Source organism: Esox lucius, chromosome 16 (genome assembly GCF_011004845.1).
Source record: "Esox lucius isolate fEsoLuc1 chromosome 16, fEsoLuc1.pri, whole genome shotgun sequence".
Taxonomy (NCBI): Eukaryota; Metazoa; Chordata; class Actinopteri; order Esociformes; family Esocidae; genus Esox; species Esox lucius.
The window spans coordinates 11,928,472-11,951,406 of record NC_047584.1 but is presented as its reverse complement, the minus strand read 5'-3'; the positions used below and the strand labels follow the sequence as shown (position 1 = coordinate 11,951,406).

The 22,935-nt window shown below is 44.6% G+C and overlaps 1 protein-coding gene across 2 annotated transcripts in view; it reads left to right on the top strand.

The window, feature by feature from the left end:
* Positions 1 to 16,193, top strand: part of itgb5 (integrin, beta 5) — a 46,146-nt gene extending 29,953 nt beyond the window's left edge. Inside the window, exons 11-15 of one of the 2 annotated variants that reach the window (XM_034286819.1) lie at positions 9,272 to 9,494; positions 11,626 to 11,726; positions 13,030 to 13,149; positions 13,958 to 14,124; positions 14,603 to 16,193. In XM_034286819.1, coding sequence (XP_034142710.1) covers positions 9,272 to 9,494; positions 11,626 to 11,726; positions 13,030 to 13,149; positions 13,958 to 14,124; positions 14,603 to 14,698 — 707 coding nt within the window. In that variant the 3' untranslated portion in view covers positions 14,699 to 16,193. Of the gene's footprint in view, positions 1 to 2,156; positions 4,123 to 9,271; positions 9,495 to 11,625; positions 11,727 to 13,029; positions 13,150 to 13,957; positions 14,125 to 14,602 lie in introns of those variants that run through there. The other variant, XM_029113485.2, reaches the window with a different exon arrangement.
* Positions 16,194 to 22,935: the final 6,742 nt, after the last annotated feature.

Here is a 22,935-nt window from a genome sequence, read left to right as displayed (position 1 = left end):
CTTCTTCTGCTGCCTGTCTGTCTGTTCCACTGCTGGCTGTTCTACTGCTGCCTGTCTGTCTCTTCTACTGCTACCTGTCTGTCTTGTCTGTTCCACTGCTGCCTGTCTGTCTGTTCCACTGCTGTCTGTTCCACTGCTGCCTGTCTGTCTGTTCCACTGCTGTCTGTTCCACTGCTGCCTGTCAATGCTGTTGCTGTCTGCCTGTCTGTTCTACCAAGGACATAAGAATTAAGTGCTACTCCTTTTGATTGAAGGCCTGGGGTTGGAGGATAGACTCCATTCTAGGAGACCCACCCCCATGTGGTGTTGTCATGATGTGATGGCGAATTGAGAATGTCTCTCCATCTGATTCTGTTGGCAGCTCTGATTGGACTCAAGTGTGGTGCATTTGTACAGAAGCCAGAAACCTAAAGTCACACAAATATTTTCCTATCTCTTCCAAGACCATTTGCGATTCCCCAAGAGAAAGTAATCATGAAATAGCAGAACCACAAGCCGTAACAACCCTGGACTGAGGTCAGACAGACGCAATGCATGCTGGGATTGTAATTTTTTTTTTTACCTTTGTTTTACTTAGCTATTGGACAACAAAACGAGTCACTTGCATGTTCGCCAGCTCTTTGTAATATAGAGACTAACTGTCTCTGTGAACTGAAACACATATAATCTCATTTGAAGTCATATAATTACATTGTGTGGTTAAGGCGATATTGTTCTGCTGTCAAAGCCTTCATTAGAGGCAGTATTTTGAATATACTAGGAGTGGCCCCATGTAATAATAGACGCATCAAGCCCTTTCAAATAGATTTTTAAAGCATGCTACAACACTAGTTATCATTTTGTATTTTAATGAGTAAGTACACGATTGACTCCAAATCCATTTCAGGTAAAAATGTAAGCTATCACTACTTGGCTTTCTCCCAGCAACAGCCATGACAAAGTATTTCCCATATCTAATAAACCAATCATAAACAACCTTAAAGGCTTGTTTCAAACCGGTGCTCCGGTCTCCAGGATATAGTGTGCCTGTGTTAATAGTATCCTGGGACCAGGAAGTGCAGCAAAGCCCCATTTTAACCTCTCCTCTATCTCAGCTATGTCAGCCCTACCGATGGAGTGCATCTGGTCCCTGCGCCCTCCCTACCAACTAATTTACTCCGATTTAAGAGAGGAGTTATGATATTACTATCTCACACTTGTCAAATCAGCCTGGGCCAGCATTCTGCATCATCCAAAGGTGTTTTCATACCTAGTGTCTACAGGTCCTCATTCCTCACAACCATACTCAACAGAGACCAGGAATTTCACGAAGCGTATTTCCTGCAGTCTTCACATGGGATGGGGGTCACTGTCCCTCGTCTATCAGCATGGGAGGGCTTCTACTATCTAATGTCTCTGTGTGACCATGGTGGTCAGACAGTGCAGTCTTGATTATAATTGGGATTATTGAGTTCAGAGTGTGGGGGGCAGTTGTGAGGCACACGCGTTGTTGGGAAAACTGCCTGCAGCATTAGTAATCTGTGCGGAATGTAAAATATGTGCGGTCATGTTCTGTGTATGCATGCTGTTTGGTCGTTGTCCCCCAGAAATGTACATCATGTGTGACTTCTATTGACCTAGCGCTAGTGCTTTTTACTATCATGTAAGTAAGACCTGGGTGATGTTTTCCATGTACCGCTCTTTTTTGTTTTTTAACAGATGTTTCAGATTAACACTTCAGTGGCCCATTTTGTTGTAAAGCTGTAGTGTTTTCATTACAATACAGTTGTCCAGAAATGAGGATCAGAAATAAAAGCAGCAGAGCAGGCTGAAGTTGACACTTTCTGGGCCTTACGACAGAAAAGACAGCTGAGTGTAATCAATTCATATTGCTTTCCCTTTGTCTGCTCTTGCTCTCATGCTTTCTCTCTCTCTCTCTCTTTCGTGAGAAGAAAAACAGAGAGCAATGAGTCAAGCAGGACTTAGGTCATTCAGGCACTCAAGCAGCAGACAGGAAATATTTGGAAAAAGTCAGTCCAGACATTTTGTTTGTTTTGCAGCTTTTTATGATACATGCTGCATAATATTGACTCTTCTCCCATTTGCTTTAGATTCCCTTTACCTAGGTTACATGTTTATTGGCTTATCATGAATCAACCATTCTCTAACCAACACAGGGGAGTCCAGATCCACCAAGTCACACACAGGGGAGTCCAGATCCACCAAGTCACACACAGGGGAGTCCAGATCCACCAAGTCACACACAGGGGAGTCCAGATCCACCAAGTCACGCACAGGGGAGTCCAGATCCACCAAGTCACACACAGGGGAGTCCAGATCCACCAAGTCAAACACAGGGGAGTCCAGATCCACCAAGTCACACACAGGGGAGTCCAGATCCACCAAGTCACACACAGGGGAGTCCAGATCCGCCAAGTCACACACAGGGGAGTCCAGATCCGCCAAGTCACACACAGGGGAGTCCAGATCCGCCAAGTCACACACAGGGGAGTCCAGATCCGCCAAGTCACACACAGGGGAGTCCAGATCCGCCAAGTCACACACAGGGGAGTCCAGATCCGCCAAGTCAAACACAGGGGAGTCCAGATCCGCCAAGTCAAACACAGGGGAGTCCAGATCCGCCAAGTCAAAACACAGGGGAGTCCAGATCCGCCAAGTCAAAACACAGGGGAGTCCAGATCCGCCAAGTCAAAACACAGGGGAGTCCAGATCCGCCAAGTCAAAACACAGGGGAGTCCAGATCCGCCAAGTCAAAACACAGGGGAGTCCAGATCCGCCAAGTCAAAACACAGGGGAGTCCAGATCCGCCAAGTCAAAACACAGGGGAGTCCAGATCCGCCAAGTCAAAACACAGGGGAGTCCAGATCCGCCAAGTTAAAACACAGGGGAGTCCAGATCCGCCAAGTTAAAACACAGGGGAGTCCAGATCCGCCAAGTTAAAACACAGGGGAGTCCAGATCCGCCAAGTTAAAACACAGGGGAGTCCAGATCCGCCAAGTTAAAACACAGGGGAGTCCAGATCCGCCAAGTTAAAACACAGGGGAGTCCAGATCCGCCAAGTTAAAACACAGGGGAGTCCAGATCCGCCAAGTTAAAACACAGGGGAGTCCAGATCCGCCAAGTTAAAACACAGGGGAGTCCAGATCCGCCAAGTTAAAACACAGGGGAGTCCAGATCCGCCAAGTTAAAACACAGGGGAGTCCAGATCCGCCAAGTTAAAACACAGGGGAGTCCAGATCCGCCAAGTTAAAACACAGGGGAGTCCAGATCCGCCATGTCAAAACACAGGGGAGTCCAGATTCGCCATGTCAAAACACAGGGGAGTCCAGATTCACCATGTCAAACACAGGGGATTCCAGTCTAGGACAGGCATAGGTTTATGTTGTATATTGGGATGGTCAAGGTAAATAGTTCCTGGGGTTTTCCGTATTTTGACCTGTTTGAATATTGGGGGGGTCATGACACCCTCACCCCCATCAAAATCTACACCCGAATCTAAGGTTGGATGTGTTTGCATTCAGATGCGAGAGCAGTTAGGACCTTGTCCCAATTTGTGATTGTCCAATAAACACCAACTACTTCTCAGTAGGGAATGATCATCCACAAGGGAAGAAGGCAAATGGCCTTTTCTCACTCTTGTTGACTTTAACTAGCAATCCCTTCTCATGTTTTCTCATTGGTTCAGAGCTGGCATCTAGTTAGTAGCGATATAACAAGACAAAACATTAGGCGCTAGACACTACCTGTGGGGGGTCATCAAAACACAAGAGGAGATTAGATGAGAGCCATGTGGTCACAAAGTCTACACTCGCTGCAGTGTGCCATGCCCTGGAATAGGGTGTGATTTGGATCATGGTTTTGACTTGCCTTGGGATCGGCTGAGCTGGGCAGGAATGGGCTGGGTTGAGCTGGGCCCAGATGCATTAGATTGAGCTGAGCTGGATTTAACTGAGTTGGTCACAGGTTAATGGGTTATTTCCTGCCTGTCTCTAAACTCTGCTCTACCCTCTGTCAAAGCTGTTTAGCCAACGTGACCGTGATGTGTGATGTGCACTACATTAACTCCCTGACCTGAATCCTGACTGTCAGTGAGACAGAGTGTGTGAAGGGGAGAGAGAGGTAATGGGGGTGTATGAGAGAGAAAGGAGGGAGGGGGGATGAGAGAGCGGACAAAGGGAGGGCAGAGGAGAGTTGGTGTGTAGGGAGAAAGAAAGGGGGAGAGAAAGCACTGTGCCGAGCTTGCCTGACTGAGTTGTAGTGGGTCGGATCTTCTGGTTTGTCTGTGCCCATGTCTGTGTCTGTGCCCGTGTCTGTGCCCGTGCCTGTGCCCGTGTCTGTGCCCGTGCCTGTGCCCATGTCTGTGCCCGTGTCTGTGTCCATGTCTGTGTCTGTGCCCAGCACCTTGTCCTTATTTGAAGGACCACACATCAGTATGGTTTGGTTTCATTCCTCTGCCTGGCATGCTGCACTACATGTCAGAATGAAGTCATAAGTGAGAGAAACATTTGAGCAAAACAACAGCTGAATAACCAACGTAACACATGGCTGTGTTGATAAAGAGCACCAGAACAGTACCTTCATTCAATATCCCAGTGTTTATTTCAAGGTGCGTTTAAACGTCGGATTGATTTGTACTAGTTCTTATGTGCAGTTAGGTATGATTCATTGTGTGTACCCCACATTACCCTTGAATGCTTTCTGTAGCTATATAAAGAGCACGATTATTTGATATACAGTCGATATAAAAAGTCTACACACCCTTCTTAAAATGCCAGGTTCTTGTGATCTAAAAGAATGAGACAAAGATAAATAATGTCAGAACTGTTTCCACCTTTAATGTGACCTATAACGTGAACAATTCAATTGAAAAACAAACTGAAATCTTTGAGGGGGAAAATAATAAACTCACAATAACCTGGTTGCATAAGTGTGCACACCCTTAAACTAATACTTTGTTGAAGCAACTTTAGATTTTATTACAGCACTCAGTCTTTTTGGGTAGCAGTCTATTACCATGGCTCATCTTGACGTGGCAATATTTGCCCACTCTTCTTTGCAAAAGCGCTCCAAATCTGTCAGATTGCGAGGGCATCTCCTGTGCACAGCCCTCTTCAGATCACCCCACAGATGTTCAAATGGATTCAGGTCTGGGCTCTGGCTGGGCCATTCCAAAATGTTAATCTTCTTCTGGTGAAGCCATGTTTTTGTGGATTTGGATGTGAACGTTGGGTTGTTGTCGTGCTGAAAGGTGAACTTCATTTTCAGCTTTCTAACGGACGCTTTCTATCCCCCGCTATTGGGGGACTTGATGTTTGTTTTTTTCAAACTTCAGCCAGACTTGGATGTTTTTTCTTTGTAAGAAAAGGCTTCTGTCTTGCCACCCTACCCCATAGCCCATTCATATGAAGAATAAGGGAGATCTAGCACACAGCCAGTATTGCCAAAAATTCCTGCAGTTCCTTTAATGTTGCTGTAGGCCTCTTGGAAGCATCCCTGACCAGTTTTCTTCTTGTCTTTTCATCAATTTTGGAGGGATGTCCAGTTCTTGGTAATGTCTCTGTTGTGCCATATTTTCTCCATTTGATGATGACTCTCTTCACTGTATTCCATGGTATTTACCCTTCTCCTGGCTGATATCTTTCAACAGTGAGATCCCTCTGTTGCTTTGGAAGCTCTCTGCGGACCATGGCGTTTGCTCTGAGATGCAACCAAGTAAATGTCAGGGAAATCCTACTAGAACATCTTTATTTGTGATTAATCAGAGTCACTTTAAATGATGGCAGGTGTGTAATGACTTCTATTTAACGTGAGTTTGAATGTGATTGGTTAATTCTGAATACAGCCACATCCCCAGTTATAAGAGGGTACACACTTCTGCAACCAGGTTATTGTAAGGTTTTTATTTTTCATTTTCCCCCCTTGAAGATTTCATTTTGTTTTTCAATTGAATTGTTCACATTATAGGTCACATTAAAAGTGGAAAAGGTTCTGACATGATTTATCTTTGTCTCCTTCTTTCACATCACAAAAACCTGCCATTTTACCTGGGGTGTGTAGACTTTTTATATCCACTGTAGGCCTAAGCCCTTCAGATGTTATCCTGTTGGTACCCAAACAAATCCTAAGGGATTAGGGTTGTTAGTTGGGCTTCGTGACCAGTCAACACCAGTGTAGAAATGGTCCCAATGCTATCAGTGGAAATACTGCTCTGAGTAAGTATCCTGAGGGCATTTTACCCAGGATTTAACTTAGTCTGGCCGCCCTCTTTCTCAAACACTCACAACGCTCCTCACAAAATACTGAGAAGTATTTGTTCTGTGGTGGTACCAACATTGAGATTCATTTATTTTGTGCGTGTTTGTCCTTTTACAAGACTGCTGGGTGTAACATAGTGTTTTGTAGCATACCAGAACAAATACATATGCAGAAAATGGACTTATTTTGCTGTGAAACAGGTGTGAGGCAACTCGTCAGGCCTTGCCTCATAGTCCTCTGGCTGGGTCAATTTGTTACTGGTGCTTTCCGAGTTGTTTATATAATCTAGAATTGCAACGGTAATTTCATGACACATGGTTTCCTTTTTAAAGCTATTTATACAACCCGTCTCTGCCCAGCTCAGCTCAACACGGTTGACATGATCATTCTAAAAATGTCTGATGGATGGCTGTGGATCTAAGCTTCCGTTTTTAAAGGGGTTTTATAATGGTGCTGTTAATGGTTATTTAAGCCTTTGTAAATCTGTTATAACATTAGTTACCATTAGTTACATTTTACCTAATCAAAGCGTGTACATTAGCAATATCCTGTATACTGGCATTGTTTATCACAGGTTAAGATCCTCCCTGTGTGATAAACACCCAGACCGCTACCGTAGCTGCCCTGCTGTCCCTCATTTCCCCCACTGTCAAATTCCTTACGAGACATCGTCATCTCAAGTAAACCCGAAGGTCCAAATGTGTCGGTCTGGCTCAAGGGCCATCAATCTAAAAAGAAAAAAATGTAGGAGTCGCGAGATAGTAGTCTGTGTTCCAGGTAGATGGGGACGCGCTGTCAAACACAGCTCCCAGATCAGCCACCAGTCACCTCGCTTTTCACCGAGAACGTTCTGGTAGTGGCCCGTTTCCTGTGGACCCGTTCCCAGGCCTCTCCCACAGTGACTCAGCACCCGTCATTGTTGTGCACACAGTCAGAACGTGGTTGTGCTGTTTGTCATCACCAGTCCGACGGTCGTAGGGTGTGCCGACAGTGTGACCATATTCCACAGGGACAATTAATCTGGCCAGACTCAGCTTTTCCACCTCCTACAAATATGGTCCTTTAAACCAGCCAGAAGCCTTTAAGAGTGGGGTATATGCTGGGGTATTGTCATTCATCCTGAGGTAAATATGAATCAAGAAAACTGGTCAAAAAGTGGTTTAATAACTGTCCTCTTGAATTTTGCCAGGCATATTTTTAGGCTTTATCTTTTTATTACTTCAAGGCCCTTTCCTGTAAGAGGCACAACCTTCAACATATTACCCATGAGTGACATTTAATATGATCGTCCTACGCAGTAGGAGAAATTACATTTGTTAGCTGGCCTTTTCTTCCTGTGTTTCAGGTTGCATACATATCTACTGTCCAACAACACAACGATAACCCGTTGGAGATTCTAGGACAGCTTTAACACACTTGAAAGTTCTTTGTAGAGGAATTCGGACCATTTCATGTTAGCGGCTAAGCGCGGTCATTAGTTTGTAACTTTCAGACTGGTTATTTATCTTCCTGTTGTACCGGCCTCTGAAGTCTACATTTATTACAAATCTAACAAGGTAAGGCTCGACTCATACCTAATCCCAGTGGAACTGCCATTAGTAGAGAAAGACCAGACAGACACCTAGATTATAGTGGGCAATAGCTCTGTCGGAAGATCAGAACAGACGTTGCCTTTTCTCTTTCAGAAAAGCCTGAGAAAGCTCTGTCGTACATGACTTAATTACTAGTATCCAGTTACTTCCCAAAGGCTTGATAGATGAACATTACAGGACTCACTGTTCTATATGTGTCTAGGCCTCCTACTCCATTTCAGTCAAACACAACCGTATTGAAGGCTGCTGGTAGCAGATCCGTTTGTCCTTCTCTCCAGCCGTCACATTGTCACCTCCAGCTGTGTAGTGGTGGGGTTCAGGTCAACAGCTGGGCTCTAGTCTTCAGGCTCAGCCCTGCCCTACAAAATACGAATTAAAAACCATTATTTTATATTATTTTATATTTACAGAGCCTTTTGTAGTTTGAGTTGTGTTCAATCGGCGTCAAAAGTGCAGTAGCCTAATAGTTTTACATCTGTATGTCTTTGCTACTGGCGCCTGTCTTCTCTTTTGCTTTGGGAAGGTTGTGAATGTGTTCATTGTGGGTTCCCATGGGAACAACTGGCGTAAAATCAGGAGAGCGGTTAGGGCTTAATTACAGCTGGTCGCTGTCCCCATTAAGAGCTCTAACAGTATCTCACACACACATTCGGCATATATACATATTATTTGCTTAACGTGTTCTTGTAAAAATAAACAGCCCCATATTGACTACAGGCAACAGCGTCTGTGAACATACTAAAATCATGACTATGTCTGCATTTCAAAATGTAACTTATATTCTGTATTGTTCTGTGTTCCACTAGCTAGCTGCTTTGGTAAAGTAAATGGCATGACGAAATATCCAGTGTCAGCAATAAAATAATGAACTTTTAGTTCCCCATGGCTACTGTTTTGTGTCCTCTGCCATGACGAAAATGAAAATGCTGGTATAAGAATACAGGCAACAAGTTATTGGGATTTTAGTCTGTGTATGAAAGGGCTAATACTCAAGACTGCTACTGAGACAAATCAGTGTTTGAACAGTGATCATCTCTGCTGTGAAATTATAACCCTGAGGCGTGGCATGATCTTGGGCCTGCTTCCGTTGTTCCAATGTCAATAAGCATTGTTCCGTGAAATACTGTTGAGCTTGCGCCATCATGTTGCGTTCAATGCCTAACCTCTCCCCTGACTAAGAATGCCACTGACAGAAAAAAGGTGTTTTCTGGTGACAATTTGAGTTAAGCTGAGTTTGGGTTACATTGTCGGTGGTTTATCACTATATGGATATTCCTTCGTGCTAAATGACCTGAGTATGGTGTTCTTTTCTTTTTCCATCACTGAGCTCCTTGGGCTCGATGACGGAAGGCTGCTGGAGGAGCAGGTCAAAACACTGCGTATACTGTGTCAGGTCCTGACCTTTGCATCCCGCCCTCCCCTAGGTCACGGGGAGTGCCACTGTGGAGAGTGCAAGTGCCACGCCGGCTACATCGGGGACAACTGCAACTGTTCCACGGAAACCCTGTCCTGCGTGTCCGACGACGGCCAGATCTGCAGCGGCCGAGGGAACTGTGCGTGCGGGCGATGCCAGTGCACGGAACCAGGGGCCTTCGGGGACACGTGCGAGAAATGCCCCACCTGCCCAGACGCATGCGGCACCAAGAGGTGAGGTGGGGGGGGGGGAATAAAGGGAAGAGGGGTGAGGTAGGATTAGAGGCGGAGGTGGGGTTGGAAGGGCGAGAGGTGAAGCGGGATTAGGGGGCGAGAGGTGAAGCGGGATTAGGGGGCGAGAGGTGAAGCGGGATTATGGGGCGAGAGGTGAAGCGGGATTAGGGGGCGAGAGGTGAAGCGGGATTAGGGGGCGAGAGGTGAAGCGGGATTAGGGGGCGAGAGGTGAAGCGGGATTATGGGGCGAGAGGTGAAGCGGGATTAGGGGGCGAGAGGTGAAGCGGGATTAGGGGGCGAGAGGTGAAGCGGGATTAGAGATAAAGGGAAGTGAGGTGAGGTGGGGGAAGAGGTCAGGCCGGAGCAGAGACTTTGGTTGTGGGGAGAAGAATAAAGAGAAAGGGGAAGCAAGGAAGAGTGGAAAGAAGTATTGAGTGAGACGTTTCCTGTTCTATGTGGCCAGGTTTTCGTCTAATGTGCGCCGGATGGTCACAGATGACTGGTCATGACAACCAGACCATCCATGACCATGCATGAAGGGATATAGGTTTACTAATCTAAATCACTTCTGTAAAACAAGACCCATACAATAGGAGGACAGCACCCTTGGATAATCCTGAAGAAACAAATGGTTACGACCCACACTCTATGCCAGCTGACTATCCCAGGAGTCAGGACATGTTCTACATTGCCAAATCAAATGGAAATTAATAATAAACTATAATAAATAACAAAAGTCCAAACAAAATACAATAAAATGTCCATTTTTGATAGACATTATACACAGGGCTTGAAAGAATAAAGGCATTTTTTGCGTTATATTAAAGATTCTGTACAGCAATGTAAAAATATGCAAATAGATATGATTGAGAATGACATGGATATGGGTTATATTCAGTGTTGTTTTACGCTCCACTGGTTGTCCTTTCCTTATAGCAATGGGTCACAGACCATGCTGCTGGGATTCTACATAGTATTTCACCTAATAAATTAGAGAGTTTCTCAATCTATCTCAAACTCTTTGTGGGTTTGTACAATCAGAAGGAAAATATGTGGCTCTAACATGGTCCTATAATTGGCAGGAGGTCAGGAAGTGCAGCTTGGTTTCCACCTCATTTTGTGGGCCATGCTGAGTCTGCATGTAGTCAAGGCCATGCTGAGTCTGTACGTAGTCAAGGCCATGCTGAGTCTGTACGTAGTCAAGGCCATGCTGAGTCTGCACGTAGTCAAGGCCATGCTGAGTCTGCACGTAGTCAAGGCCATGCTGAGTGAGTCTGTACGTAGTCAAGGCCATGCTGAGTGAGTCTGTACGTAGTCAAGGCCATGCTGAGTGAGTCTGTACGTAGTCAAGGCCATGCTGAGTGAGTCTGTACGTAGTCAAGGCCATGCTGAGTGAGTCTGTACGTAGTCAAGGCCATGCTGAGTGAGTCTGTACGTAGTCAAGGCCATGCTGAGTGAGTCTGTACGTAGTCAAGGCCATGCTGAGTGAGTCTGTACGTAGTCAAGGCCATGCTGAGTGAGTCTGTACGTAGTCAAGGCCATGCTGAGTGAGTCTGTACGTAGTCAAGGCCATGCTGAGTGAGTCTGTACGTAGTCAAGGCCATGCTGAGTGAGTCTGTACGTAGTCAAGGCCATGCTGAGTGAGTCTGTACGTAGTCAAGGCCATGCTGAGTGAGTCTGTACGTAGTCAAGGCCATGCTGAGTGAGTCTGTACGTAGTCAAGGCCATGCTGAGTGAGTCTGTACGTAGTCAAGGCCATGCTGAGTGAGTCTGTACGTAGTCAAGGCCATGCTGAGTGAGTCTGTACGTAGTCAAGGCCATGCTGAGTGAGTCTGTACGTAGTCAAGGCCATGCTGAGTCTGTGTCGTAGTCAAGGTTTTTCTTAATTTTGGGTCTGTTACAGTAGTCAGGTATTTTGATGTTGTGATCTCTCTGTTTACGGCAAGGTAAATTAGTATTTTGGTCGATTCCTTCCAGTATGTGAAGTAGTTTTTCTTTTTGTCTTTTCATCTCTCTTTATGTCTGTCTCTGTCTTTATGTCTGTCTCTGTCTTTATGTCTGTCTCTGTCTTTATGTCTGTCTCTGTCTTTATGTCTGTCTCTGTCCATCTTGCCATGTCTTTCCTCTGCAGGGAATGCATCGAGTGCCGACTATTCAACTCTGGAAGACTGGCCGACAATCAGACCTGCCAGCGGCTGTGCAAGGACGAGATCATAACCGTGGAAACGCTTAGTGAGTAAACGACTGCTGCGTCTGTGGTTGCCCTTTCTTACATCAGTACACACACACACTCACACACTTTGAAGAATCAGAATTGCCTTTATCCACCACATGTCCTGTTGTGGACTGAGTTGTTCAAATGATGCTGCCCCAGTGGGGACTTCAAAACAAATGTGGCCAACTGTCACCATAATTCCTAATAAATAATGATACCTTCTCCGGTTCAGGTAAAACGTTTATGATCTTGTCTGGCTAGTGACTAAAGTGACAGAGCGGACACATTCTGTATTGTCCTTCGGGGAGCTTAGAATAATGTGCGGTGCCAAGCAGCCAAACCCATCACCTGGTCCACAGACACACAGCCCTATTTAAGTCTGTCGCCTTCAGATGTCCCTACCTGCCCGCTGTCTAATCCAGCCGCACCCACAGAGCCACACTGTCTCAACATGCTGGGTTGGAAGTGGGGCAAGGGTCTGTCCCAGGGTTTAGCTGGCCTGGTTTCCCTGAAAGTGTCATGCACAGGGGGTAGTTCACTAGGACGGTCCTGGAACGCAGTATGGGATTGTTGCTTATGGGGGAATTGTGAAATGCCTGGAGACATGGATCAAGTTAAAGCCACCATAATCCCTGTATAGCTTACGATGAGGACCTTTGGACAAGTGCACTTCTAAAGAATAGGCTGAAGCCCTGTCTGGGTTATATATGTTTCAAATACCTCGGGCTCTTAATTAAAAGTAGCTGAAGTACTGTATTTTGAGAGCTTGCTTTAAAATTACTACAGTATTTTATGGGCTTGAAATAAAGTACTAGAGCATTGTTTGTTCTTGATTAAAAGTAGTACGGTATTTTAAGGGCTTGAGTTAATGTACTGAAGTATTTTAAAGGCCTTGCCTTCATGTTGTCCACCCAGCTCTGCTCGCCCTGTCCCTCACTCTCTGCTATTCCAACCATCTGAGTTACTTTAATTGACTCCACATGTACATTCTGGAAACCTTTTCCGTTTCTAGAGGGGAGAGGAGGCTTGAGGGAAGCACGGGGAGGGGTCTGGAGGTAGTACCATTCTTCAACCTGTAAGATGTTTGCAGTATTTAGAAGATAAAGTGTTTGTAAAGACAAGGACCAGAAAGCCAGCAAATCTGCATGTCCTTGCTGTGGAATACATCCCCTCATGCTACAAATCTCTGAACAAAGCAACGTTGTTTGAGATCTCGTCAATGTTTTCCTCCTCTCTCCTCCTGTTCTCCCTCTCACCCTGACGCAGTATGTTTAGCCAGCTGTTTTTTCACTTACGGCCTTGCTCTTGCTTCTCTCACAGAAACGGAAGACCCCAACGCTGTCCTCTGCCTGTACAAGACGGAAAATGAGTGCGTAATGAAATTCACATACTCTGAACATGCCAGTGGAATGTCAGTCCTCACCGCGCTAAAAGAGCCAGGTCAGTGGTGAAGTGCTGTCCTCTGCTATGTTAAACATGCACATTAGCCGTTAGCAAACTGCTTCTTGTCACGTTTGCAAAGTAGGTGTGGAGAGCAGAATGTGTGGCACATGTATTGAGCTTGTCTGTTTATATTATTATCTGATAAGTGTTAGTCCGGGATCTATTGGACATTCATTCTACCAGACAGGGTTATTATATTAGACTTATATCATCGCCTAAAGGCCTGTTTTTAGGAACCATTGTTTTGCAAACATTTTTTCTTGACGGTCTTATTTATAGCCCAAACTGAATTCCTTTTCGCTTTACATGCAAGAAGGCTTACGTTTTGAGACTAACAGGCCACTGGAGGCAGATTATATGTTACATCAATAAACGATCAGATCTCCACCGAAACAGAGTGCTCGTTTTATTTATTTAAAGCAGTGTTTCCCAATCCTGGTCCGGGGGACCCAAAACAGTGCACGTTTTTGTTTTTGCCCTAGTACTCATACACTTGATTCAAATGTTGCCCTACCGGTTACAGACAAGACTGATTTAATCAAGCTATCATCAAGTCTTTCATTTCAATCAGGAGGGCAAAAACGAAAACATGAACTCATTTGGGTCCTGAGGACCAGGATTGGGAAACACTGATTTAAAGGAACTGCCCCTCGGATTACCCCCATATTTCCTTTGTGTTCACAACGGTGTGAAGCAACTTTCGGTGCGCTTACTCTCTTAAATCCTCTGTTCATTTCCTGAGTTGTGTGTATATCTGCTGTTCAATAACGTCTATTTGTATTGGGGCCTCCCGTCTTGTCTCCAGAGTGCGGTGCAGCGCCTGACGCCATGACCGTCCTCCTGGCCGTGGTGGGCAGTATCCTGCTGGTGGGAATCGTGCTGCTCGCCATCTGGAAGCTGGTCATCACCGTGCACGACCGGCGAGAGTTTGCCCGCTTCCAGAGTGCACGGTCACGTGCGCGTTACGAGATGGTGAGAAGGACAAACTTGACTCCCGCACCTCCAAAAACAATCATAATTATATGTTAAAATTGGGTCGTGAAATGTGATTCATCTCATTTTGGTCCACATCTGATGTCCTTTTGGAGCCATTTCCCCATATGATAACACTGCAGCTAACCCAAGCCATATGTAGGCTCAGGAATGGCAGCGTACGACACCGTCCCTATGATCCCGGTCAGCACGTGATCAGTGTGATCAGCCAAACCTCTAGAGCAAAAAGGGGGAAACGTGTGGATTGAAACCATCAGTTGTCTTCTTGGAACACTGAGTCTGTTCCAAAGTTCTTAAATATCCACCCTGCCTCAACATGTGCATTTTAATAACCACACATTTTTCCTCCTTTCACTCTCTCTCCCATCCCTCCTGCTCCCTCTCTCTCCCCTTTTCTCCTTCTTTCCCGTTCTTTATGATCTCTCTCTCTCCCTCTGCTGCTTTATCTGTGTCCTAGGCCTGCAACCCACTCTACAAGCAGCCCATTACCAGCCACCCAGTAGAGACAGACTTCAGTATGTACAGCAAGTCCTACAACGGAGCAACCCACTGACCTCCCTCCCTCTCCTCCAGGGTGTTTGTGGGGCTGGGGCACGGCAGGACCGGTCCTCAACCATCCATCTGATCCGACAAAAACTTATGAGGGACTGAAGTGAAACTAGTAATCCGGATTGTTTCTGGGAACGTGTGGCCTATCTCTTTTTTTTTCTCTCTCCCTGACTGCGATGGAAAGTGATCAAGTTTCATGATTTGATGTAGCTTGAGGCTTTGGTCTGTGATTGGCCGATATCAGTAGAATGCAGCCCGGTGGACGGTCAACAACCGTCATGGACTCCTGGTTTGGCAGTTGTTGAAAGAGGACAGAGACTGTTATTTGTGCTCCTTCGCGTCTCATCTCCAGCTGTGGAATGAACTATGTAGACAGAACAGAGAAACCCTATTTGAAACTGCCAATTTATCAATAACTCCTTCACATAAGCAGCCATATATGTTGTACAGACAAACCAAGGCGAAACAAGGCATTGACTTATATTTCTATGTGTATATATTTTTTTTTAACTCTGAAAAAGGCCTTTCTGGACAGTCAACTATGCATCGTCTCATAACAAGTGGAAATATTAATCTACACCAGCGGGAGTCTCAGGTTAATGAGATGACAAGAGCACATTATTTGCTGATGATGATTTTGACGTCATGATACTAACATTAATAGAGTGATAGTTTTCTTACCCTTGTTTTGCACAACTGGTGATAGTATTAGCGAAAGTCTCATAAAGTGACTAAGTATCTCTTGCTATTGTATTTGAATTGTGATCGTTGTTAATCACCATTTGCACTTCTCTCTCTAGTCTCGCCCTATTCAGTTAACCTGGACCCAGATTTATTCGGGCTCTATCTGACTTGTGTGTTCTTTGCCAGACGTATATCCACTGCTGGAAGCGGCACAGGCCTGGGGACCGGAATGACTGCAGCTCTCCTGTTCTCTGGCCCTCATGGCTTCATTACAAGCTGAGGGTGGAGGGACTGGGAAGGTCTCTACGCTGACATGGGGCACAGCGCTCCCTCAGGCGTTCCCACAGGAAGAGGCTGGCTAGAATGTCGTGGCACTGGAGTTATGAATAGGCGCATTATAAGACGGGAGGGGATACGCGTTTTCCGTTACCTTCCTTCCTTGTGATAGCAAGCAAGAGCTACGCGCGCGTGGAAAGGGTGAATTGAAAGTGTGTGTGCGTGAAAGTGTGCATGCTAGCGTAGATGGGTGCGTTTCATACAAAGGGAGGTGCGCGCGCGCGCGCGCGCGCGTGTGTGTTCGCGTGCCAATGTGATAAGAATCTGATGACCATGTCATTGTTGGCTTGTGCTACCCTGTGTAGCCCATAACATTGAGTTTGATAGTAATGATATTCTCCAGCATCTTTCCTGTATGGCATCGTTCATCACAGATCAGTAGAGGCCAATAGATTTGCAACACTACTACATATGTGTGTTTATGTCAATGCAAACAGAGCGGGTATTAAAAAACACAATAAATGGGTGATATCAAGCTATCTCCAGCCTACTTCACCTTTTGTTATCAATATTTTGCATTTAAATCCTGATTTACCACAGTGTGTGCATCCATTTCCATCTTTGGTTTTTCTCTGGCTCGGTTCCTAGCCATACTCTACCCACTGAGCTACACAATGCTAGCGAGTTGTACTAATGCATAGATTTTCCTGTGTAGCAATCACGAAAATATCCTCCATAGCAGCAGCACATTTCCAAATGACATAAATAAACAGTGTTGTATGGAAACAAATTAACTGTGAGTTGGGGGGGTGAACTAAATGCTAACATAGGAATGTACCAATAAGCAACATACACCCCCCCCCCCCAACTCACTTGTAGAAATCAATGTCAATCAACAACTGACATGAACATTTTGGAATTCAGTTGTTGGAGAGCTTGACCGTGAGCCTAAAAATGCGTGCTAGTTTCCTACAGCAAACAATGCTTTTTGGTGGCACCAGGTATAAGGGAAACCTACCCTGGGTTATGCAACATCTGTATGGGGCTGGATAGGTTGTTATTTCAGCCTAAGGTGAGTCATAAATCTTTCCCCCTTTGGTGTTTTGGTGGGGCATATTCCCCCGGGCCATTAAATAGGCCTGGAGAGGCTGCCTGCCAGCAGTCAAACACATTAAAACACACATCCAGCCTGCACACTCCGAAATATGTGAAGTAATTCTCCAAAAGCAAGCAGGGCCCATCCTAGTCCAGGTTTCAAGTGGGAGGGAAAGGTAGGTTAGTGGGTTAAGTTTTTGCTTAATGAACAGAGGCATACAGAGCAATGTTAAAACAGATGCGTTACATACTTCCAGAAAGGTCTGTGTTATGCTGAGCAGTAAAGGAAAATGAGCCTTGAGGCCTGTGCAATGTGGCCAGTAGTAAGGAAATAATCCCTAAGGCTTTTTAATGATCACGCCCAATTAGCACAGTAGCCTTGTTAACACAATCGATACTTACAGTCCAATAGACCGGCCTGGAGTGCGACGTAAACTCAAAGGGCCAGTTTCACAGATACAGTATACGCCTAGTCTAAGACAAATAAAAAACAAGCACAATGGAGTTTCTTATTTTTTATTGCTGAACTTGTCCTAGACTAGGCTTTATCCTTGTCTGTGAAACTGGCCCAAACTGTCTGAGAGGCTAGAGGTGAAATGAAAATGTCACTGAAAAGAGGCCTCATTGATAAAAAGCCTAATACATTATAGACTGACAGATGTCATAAAGGTAGGGGAGCTGAATTTGACGTTTTACAGTGTTCATGTAATCAGTACATTATAATAGAGAGGGGTTGTTGGGTTTAACATGGAATTACATCATTAAAGATGCATTTCTTGGGCACCGGTTGTAAAAGTGGCGCTGTCGAACCAAAAAGATCCTGACAAATTGTGTGATATACCGTGTTGATTTGTGCCCTGTATCATTAAACCCACTCTGTTTCAAACACAGGATGGTTATGGCTAACTGAGGTATGATAGTCATTCTACATATACAACATGCGCAAATAACAAATTACACATCCTGCCTAAAATGTGAGGTTTAAAGAAAAGTAAAACCTTACAAATTGGTCACTATTAAGGTTTTTCACAAGTTCTTTGAGGAAAAAAAGATTAGGGAAAAACATACAGTTGGGCATAGTGTTAGAATTGGAGTTACTTTTAAGTTAAGCATTTAGGCTCAAATGTTCAGGCATAAACGTTAGTGTTAAGATTAGGGTTAGGATAGAGAACATGGATTTTGGGGGTTTCCAGTCCCCACAGGGGAAGAAGAACAAATGTGTGTGTTGGAGAAGATATGTGGCGTTCAAGTGTGTCCTCCAGCATACAGGTCATCTTATACATCTGCTCCTGTTGGTCAGCTGACCTAACCTCTTTCTGTTCCTCATTCATGCGTACTTCACCTTTCACTTGACTTTAAGCTCCCTTTCCTCCCTGTAGGCCACAGGGTCCTCTTTCCATCCCTACTCTTCCTCTTCTTCACTTCCTCCCTCTCACCTCAGATGTCAGAGGTCATCCCTGTCCAGTCTAAAGGAGAGCACAGAATGCAAGAAATGCTAGATGCACAAAGAAAAAAAAAAACTCACAGCTTAACCAATCTACCATCTGGACTAATTTACCGTCATTGCTGTTTCTTTGTTTCAAATATTTATATTGAACACAGATGAACTTTACAAGAATTTAGACCAATAATATAGTCATTGCTGTTTCTAACGGCCCTTTCAGCCTGGGACCCAGACCACCTAAAAACATACGTGTTTGGTTGCGGCCTGGCAAACTACACTTACTACTCCAAGAAGAAATGAAATGACGGACACTACTGACTGGTATTGGAGGAAAGTTAGCTGAGCTACTCAAAACAAAACTATTATTTACATTAACTTAGAAGGGAACTTCCACAAAACAGACCTCACTGTTTGCCTGTCCTAGTTTTACCCTCTCCAATAAAACGGATCTCCACATAAAAGGGGAAGGCACCCAGAGTCCACTCCAATTTCAACATGCTCCAGTTTACTCAGTCTGTGCTTCTATTGTTGTTTCAATATCTTAATGCAAACATCCTGACCGTGTTGTAGAGGGTAATGATGACACAGAGTGAAGTGCAGGTCCTTGGGACTCGAAAACTATAGAAACAAAAAAAGATGTCAGCGTTTCACTGCACAGTGTTCTTTCTCTGGACCAGTCACAATGAACAGGGATGTGACCTGTAGATGTATGAAGTCAGAACTCGCAGGAAGTCAAAGTGAGCTTCCCATGCCAGCGGACAACACATGTAGCGGTCACACTAAATCCAGCGTTTCTTTTTCAATGCTTCTAGTGTTCTCTGGGGATTAGCATCTCTTTGTGATGTAAATACTACGTATAAACTATGGCCTGGCTCTCATGTCCGATTCCAAAGACAATAAGAGAATGGGCCATTTTAACACAAACAACAGCCGGTGCCTCGTGTGGGCATTAATGAATCCCTTCGCCTCACCACTGGTATCTACACGCATCCATGCGTGTTGTGCTCTTCCCCCTTGCCCACATTTATCATGGCAACTGTGTCAGTACTCAACAAAGCATGTGTTTCCTAACAAGCCCAACAGTCTAACAGAACGTCGTAATTTAGTACATTTGAAAGGTCCCATGTTTTTAAATGCTTGCGTCATCTACCTGGTTAATTCCATCAATCGCATGAGTTTGCAGTTGTCGACGGGCCTGCAACCGAACCACACATTAATGAATGAACACAGAAACAGCGTCACATCTGAACAGGGTTAGGTAGCATTATCCTGACCATGTGGGTCTTTGTTTATATTACATCAAGAATATAGCTAGAGCTCCAAAACCGATGAGATGGCAAACTGCATTAGCAAAAAAAACGACATGACGTTCTCTCCTTCTAAGCAGGCCAGATTGTCGTGTGGCTCCACATGCTGGATGGACATTACAGTCAGGAAATGAGATCTCCATGCAAATGCCGATGACTGCCGTTAACCATTCTCTCATACCATGCATGGTTTATTATCGCCATCTACTGGATTGAGAGAGTATGAGTATTATGCAATCAGCGCTTGATACTTTGGATTTACATCAAGAACAAGACAAAGCCCCACAACCAGCGGCCCAGCAGTTCAAGCCACTGTCTCCAGTGTACATACATTGATGCAGCATCGGTTAGAATCTGGCCAACTGCTCTCTCAGCAAAACTGTCCACATTGGTGGGGGGGCGTCTTACACCAGGAGGCGACTTGCCCCAAATTACCCTACAGCCTTTGAGGATATTTTTTTTATATTTGTTTTAAAGAACTGCTTTTAATTTTTCTGTTTGTGAGTCTGTGTGTCCAGCTGAGGTGGTCCGACAGGTTAGCTGTCACCATCCAGCCATTGGGAGGGGAACGAGCAGGGTGCGACTGAGGGATGAAGGGTACCGCAGGCTTTCATCAGATATTATTTGGAATAGTTGTCCTGGATGTGTGGGAGCCCAGCCACAGTGAGGCATTAGGCTGTCGTGAGTACCTACTGAGGGGCAGTGTGGGCATGTGCAGAGCAGATCCCTTAAAACACTGTGATGCAGCCGGTCAGGATGCTGTCCCTTCATTGTTATAGACCTCTTGTTGCACCAACGGCCAGAACAAATTCCTTCTTTGTTGTGAAACTTGGCAATAAAACTCTTTCTGATTCTGATCACATCCCAAATCCCTTTCTGGGCTTTCCCAGAAATTTCTGATTTTAGATTTAACACTAAACGGTCACACAATATTTTTTTTACCTTCATTCTTGGAGGGAAATCAACAGAACCAAGCTCTCTTTTACCACTAAACCCTGTATTAGAAAATTAAAACACATACAAAATGGAAATAAGACATACATTAGGGAAAACAATCACAATTAAAATAAAATCTTGTAGGGACTAAAATTAAGTTAATTTTACTCAAATGTAGTTAACTAAATTAAATAAGATTAGTCAAAGCCTTGAGGATTAGTTAGCTTATTAAATCTGCTGGTCCAGTTTAGGGTTAAAACTAAAATGTTAAACGTCTGTGGAAGCTGGAGGGGCAGTTTTCAAAACCCTGATTTGGCCTTCCTTCCCTTGGCTCACTGGAAACGGTGTTTGTAGCGTTGAGATCCAACAGCTTGACAGAGAGAAAGACAGAAAGCAAGAGAGAAAAAGAAAGTGGGAGTAATAGAGAGCGGCCCCTCCAGTTTGCCCTCGCCAATGGAACAATGTAAAGTCATGAAGTGGCAACACCGTAAACCACTCTGGAAACAAAGACTCCATTATTCATCTGTCCTCTGCACCACACCTCCTGGGTTTCATGTTGTTGTACTTCAACTAGGTTACAGAAAACAATGACTTCATTGCCAATGCAACGAAAATGTGGACATTTAAAAGAACCCAAGCTTAGAATGTGTTTGTAGGCAGATGTAATTAGTGTCCATTACTATTAATTTAAACATAGTTGTGGAACTATCACACACAGACAAAGTGTGGGAGAATTTAAGTATAATAAAGTTGTTTTCAATAGACTGCCTCAACTGTCAAACACACCGATGTTTCTTTGATGTAGTCAGGGAATCCCCTACTGATACACCACAATTTGTTGGCTGACATTCTTTTCATTAGGCTTCCCATTGGGCCCGACATTAGCCATATGGTGTATCCTGTGTTTTCTGATTTTGTTGAGTTTAGCTCTATCTGGATGCACCCATACCCTGCTTAAAGTGTGTGGAGGGATGACTGGAACATGGTTACCTTGCTTCTTCCTTGTCGCAGCTTGGGCGATAGTGAGCTCGATCAGCATCCCGAACCAGAACAGGACCAGGTGGACACACATCTCAACGTTGACTGAACTGAGTTGCAGGGAGGTGTTGTGATAGAGTAGAACAATGAAAATGTACTACATCAGATACAAATGTTATGTACAATGATATATGTGATTTGCTTCTGAATAGTCATATCTGATTTATTTGACCCAAAATGTGACGAGTTGTTGTTCGACGTCATCACTTTTCAGTGAACAAGTCAGTTTGTGGAGTCTCGTAACTTCGACAACTACCATGGAACAAAAACTGTGGGAAAATGAAAACTTTGACACACATTGCACAAAATTGACAGGAGTTTTGTTTTGGCAGAGTTTTTCGAGGAAGGTAAGAAAAGAAGATACCCAATCAGTTTTATTGTTCTGTTGTTCTGTGGAAAATAAAACTCAATTTTCCAAATTGGAAAATTTTTCCATTTTGTGCAATGTGTGTCCCCCATTACTGTCCACCTGTCCCCTCATAATTTCTACAGTCACACCAATCCCGTGGCCACAACCTTTCTAATCTTGTATTCCCAGCCCAGACAAGCCATGTGGAATACCTGTTATCTGGCTCTTGACTTACTTACAGAAAAATGGATTTCCCATGAAAATACACTTACTCCAGATGCTCTCTCTTCATCTGATTATGTGTTTTCCCCTAGTCCAAGAGCATCTGGTCGCCGTGGTAACGGCACAGGGTTACTTGTTTCTTAAAATTTGAGATTCTCTCTTTTGTTCTCCTTCCCATGTCCTGTTATGAATTCCATGCTGTCAGTGTGACATTTCCATTCAAGCTTAACATTGTCATCTATCAGGTGATCTTGGTGAGTTCCTCAATGAGCTTGAAATGCTGATTATTTCATTCCCAGATTATTGGGTGACTTCAAACTTCCAACATCTGCCTTTGAGTCAAGTCTATTTTTCCTCTTTTGACCTCACCATTTCCTTGTCAACTCCTACTCACAAAGCAGACAATGTAAGTCAACGTGCTTCACAAATACAGTGCTTCAGTTGTACTTCTTTCTCTTGCTCTCTTTCTCTCTTCCAACACTACACCTTCAGCCACCAACAATGTCTTACGATGCCGCAACTCCCCAAAACTGCTCTCCTCCTCAATCCTATCATCTCTCCCATCTCCTGAATCGATCTCCCTTCTATCTCCAGAATTTGCCTCTTCCACCCTGCCCGGCCAGCACTTGGCTATATGATTCTATATGAGAGTTCCCAGGAGAGAGCTTTGGGCAGCTGAGTGAAAATGGAGGAAAACAAAACTTTGGTATGACATAGCATCCTTCAAATCCCTGCTTGCTACCTTGTCTCCCTATTTGCGATACACAGGAGATACAGGATGTGTCCCAGTGGATTTGAGAGGATGGCTCTTCACACTGCCCAAGATAACTCTCTCTCCTGTGTTCTCATCCTCCTTGATCTATCTGCTGCCTTCAATACTGTGAACCATC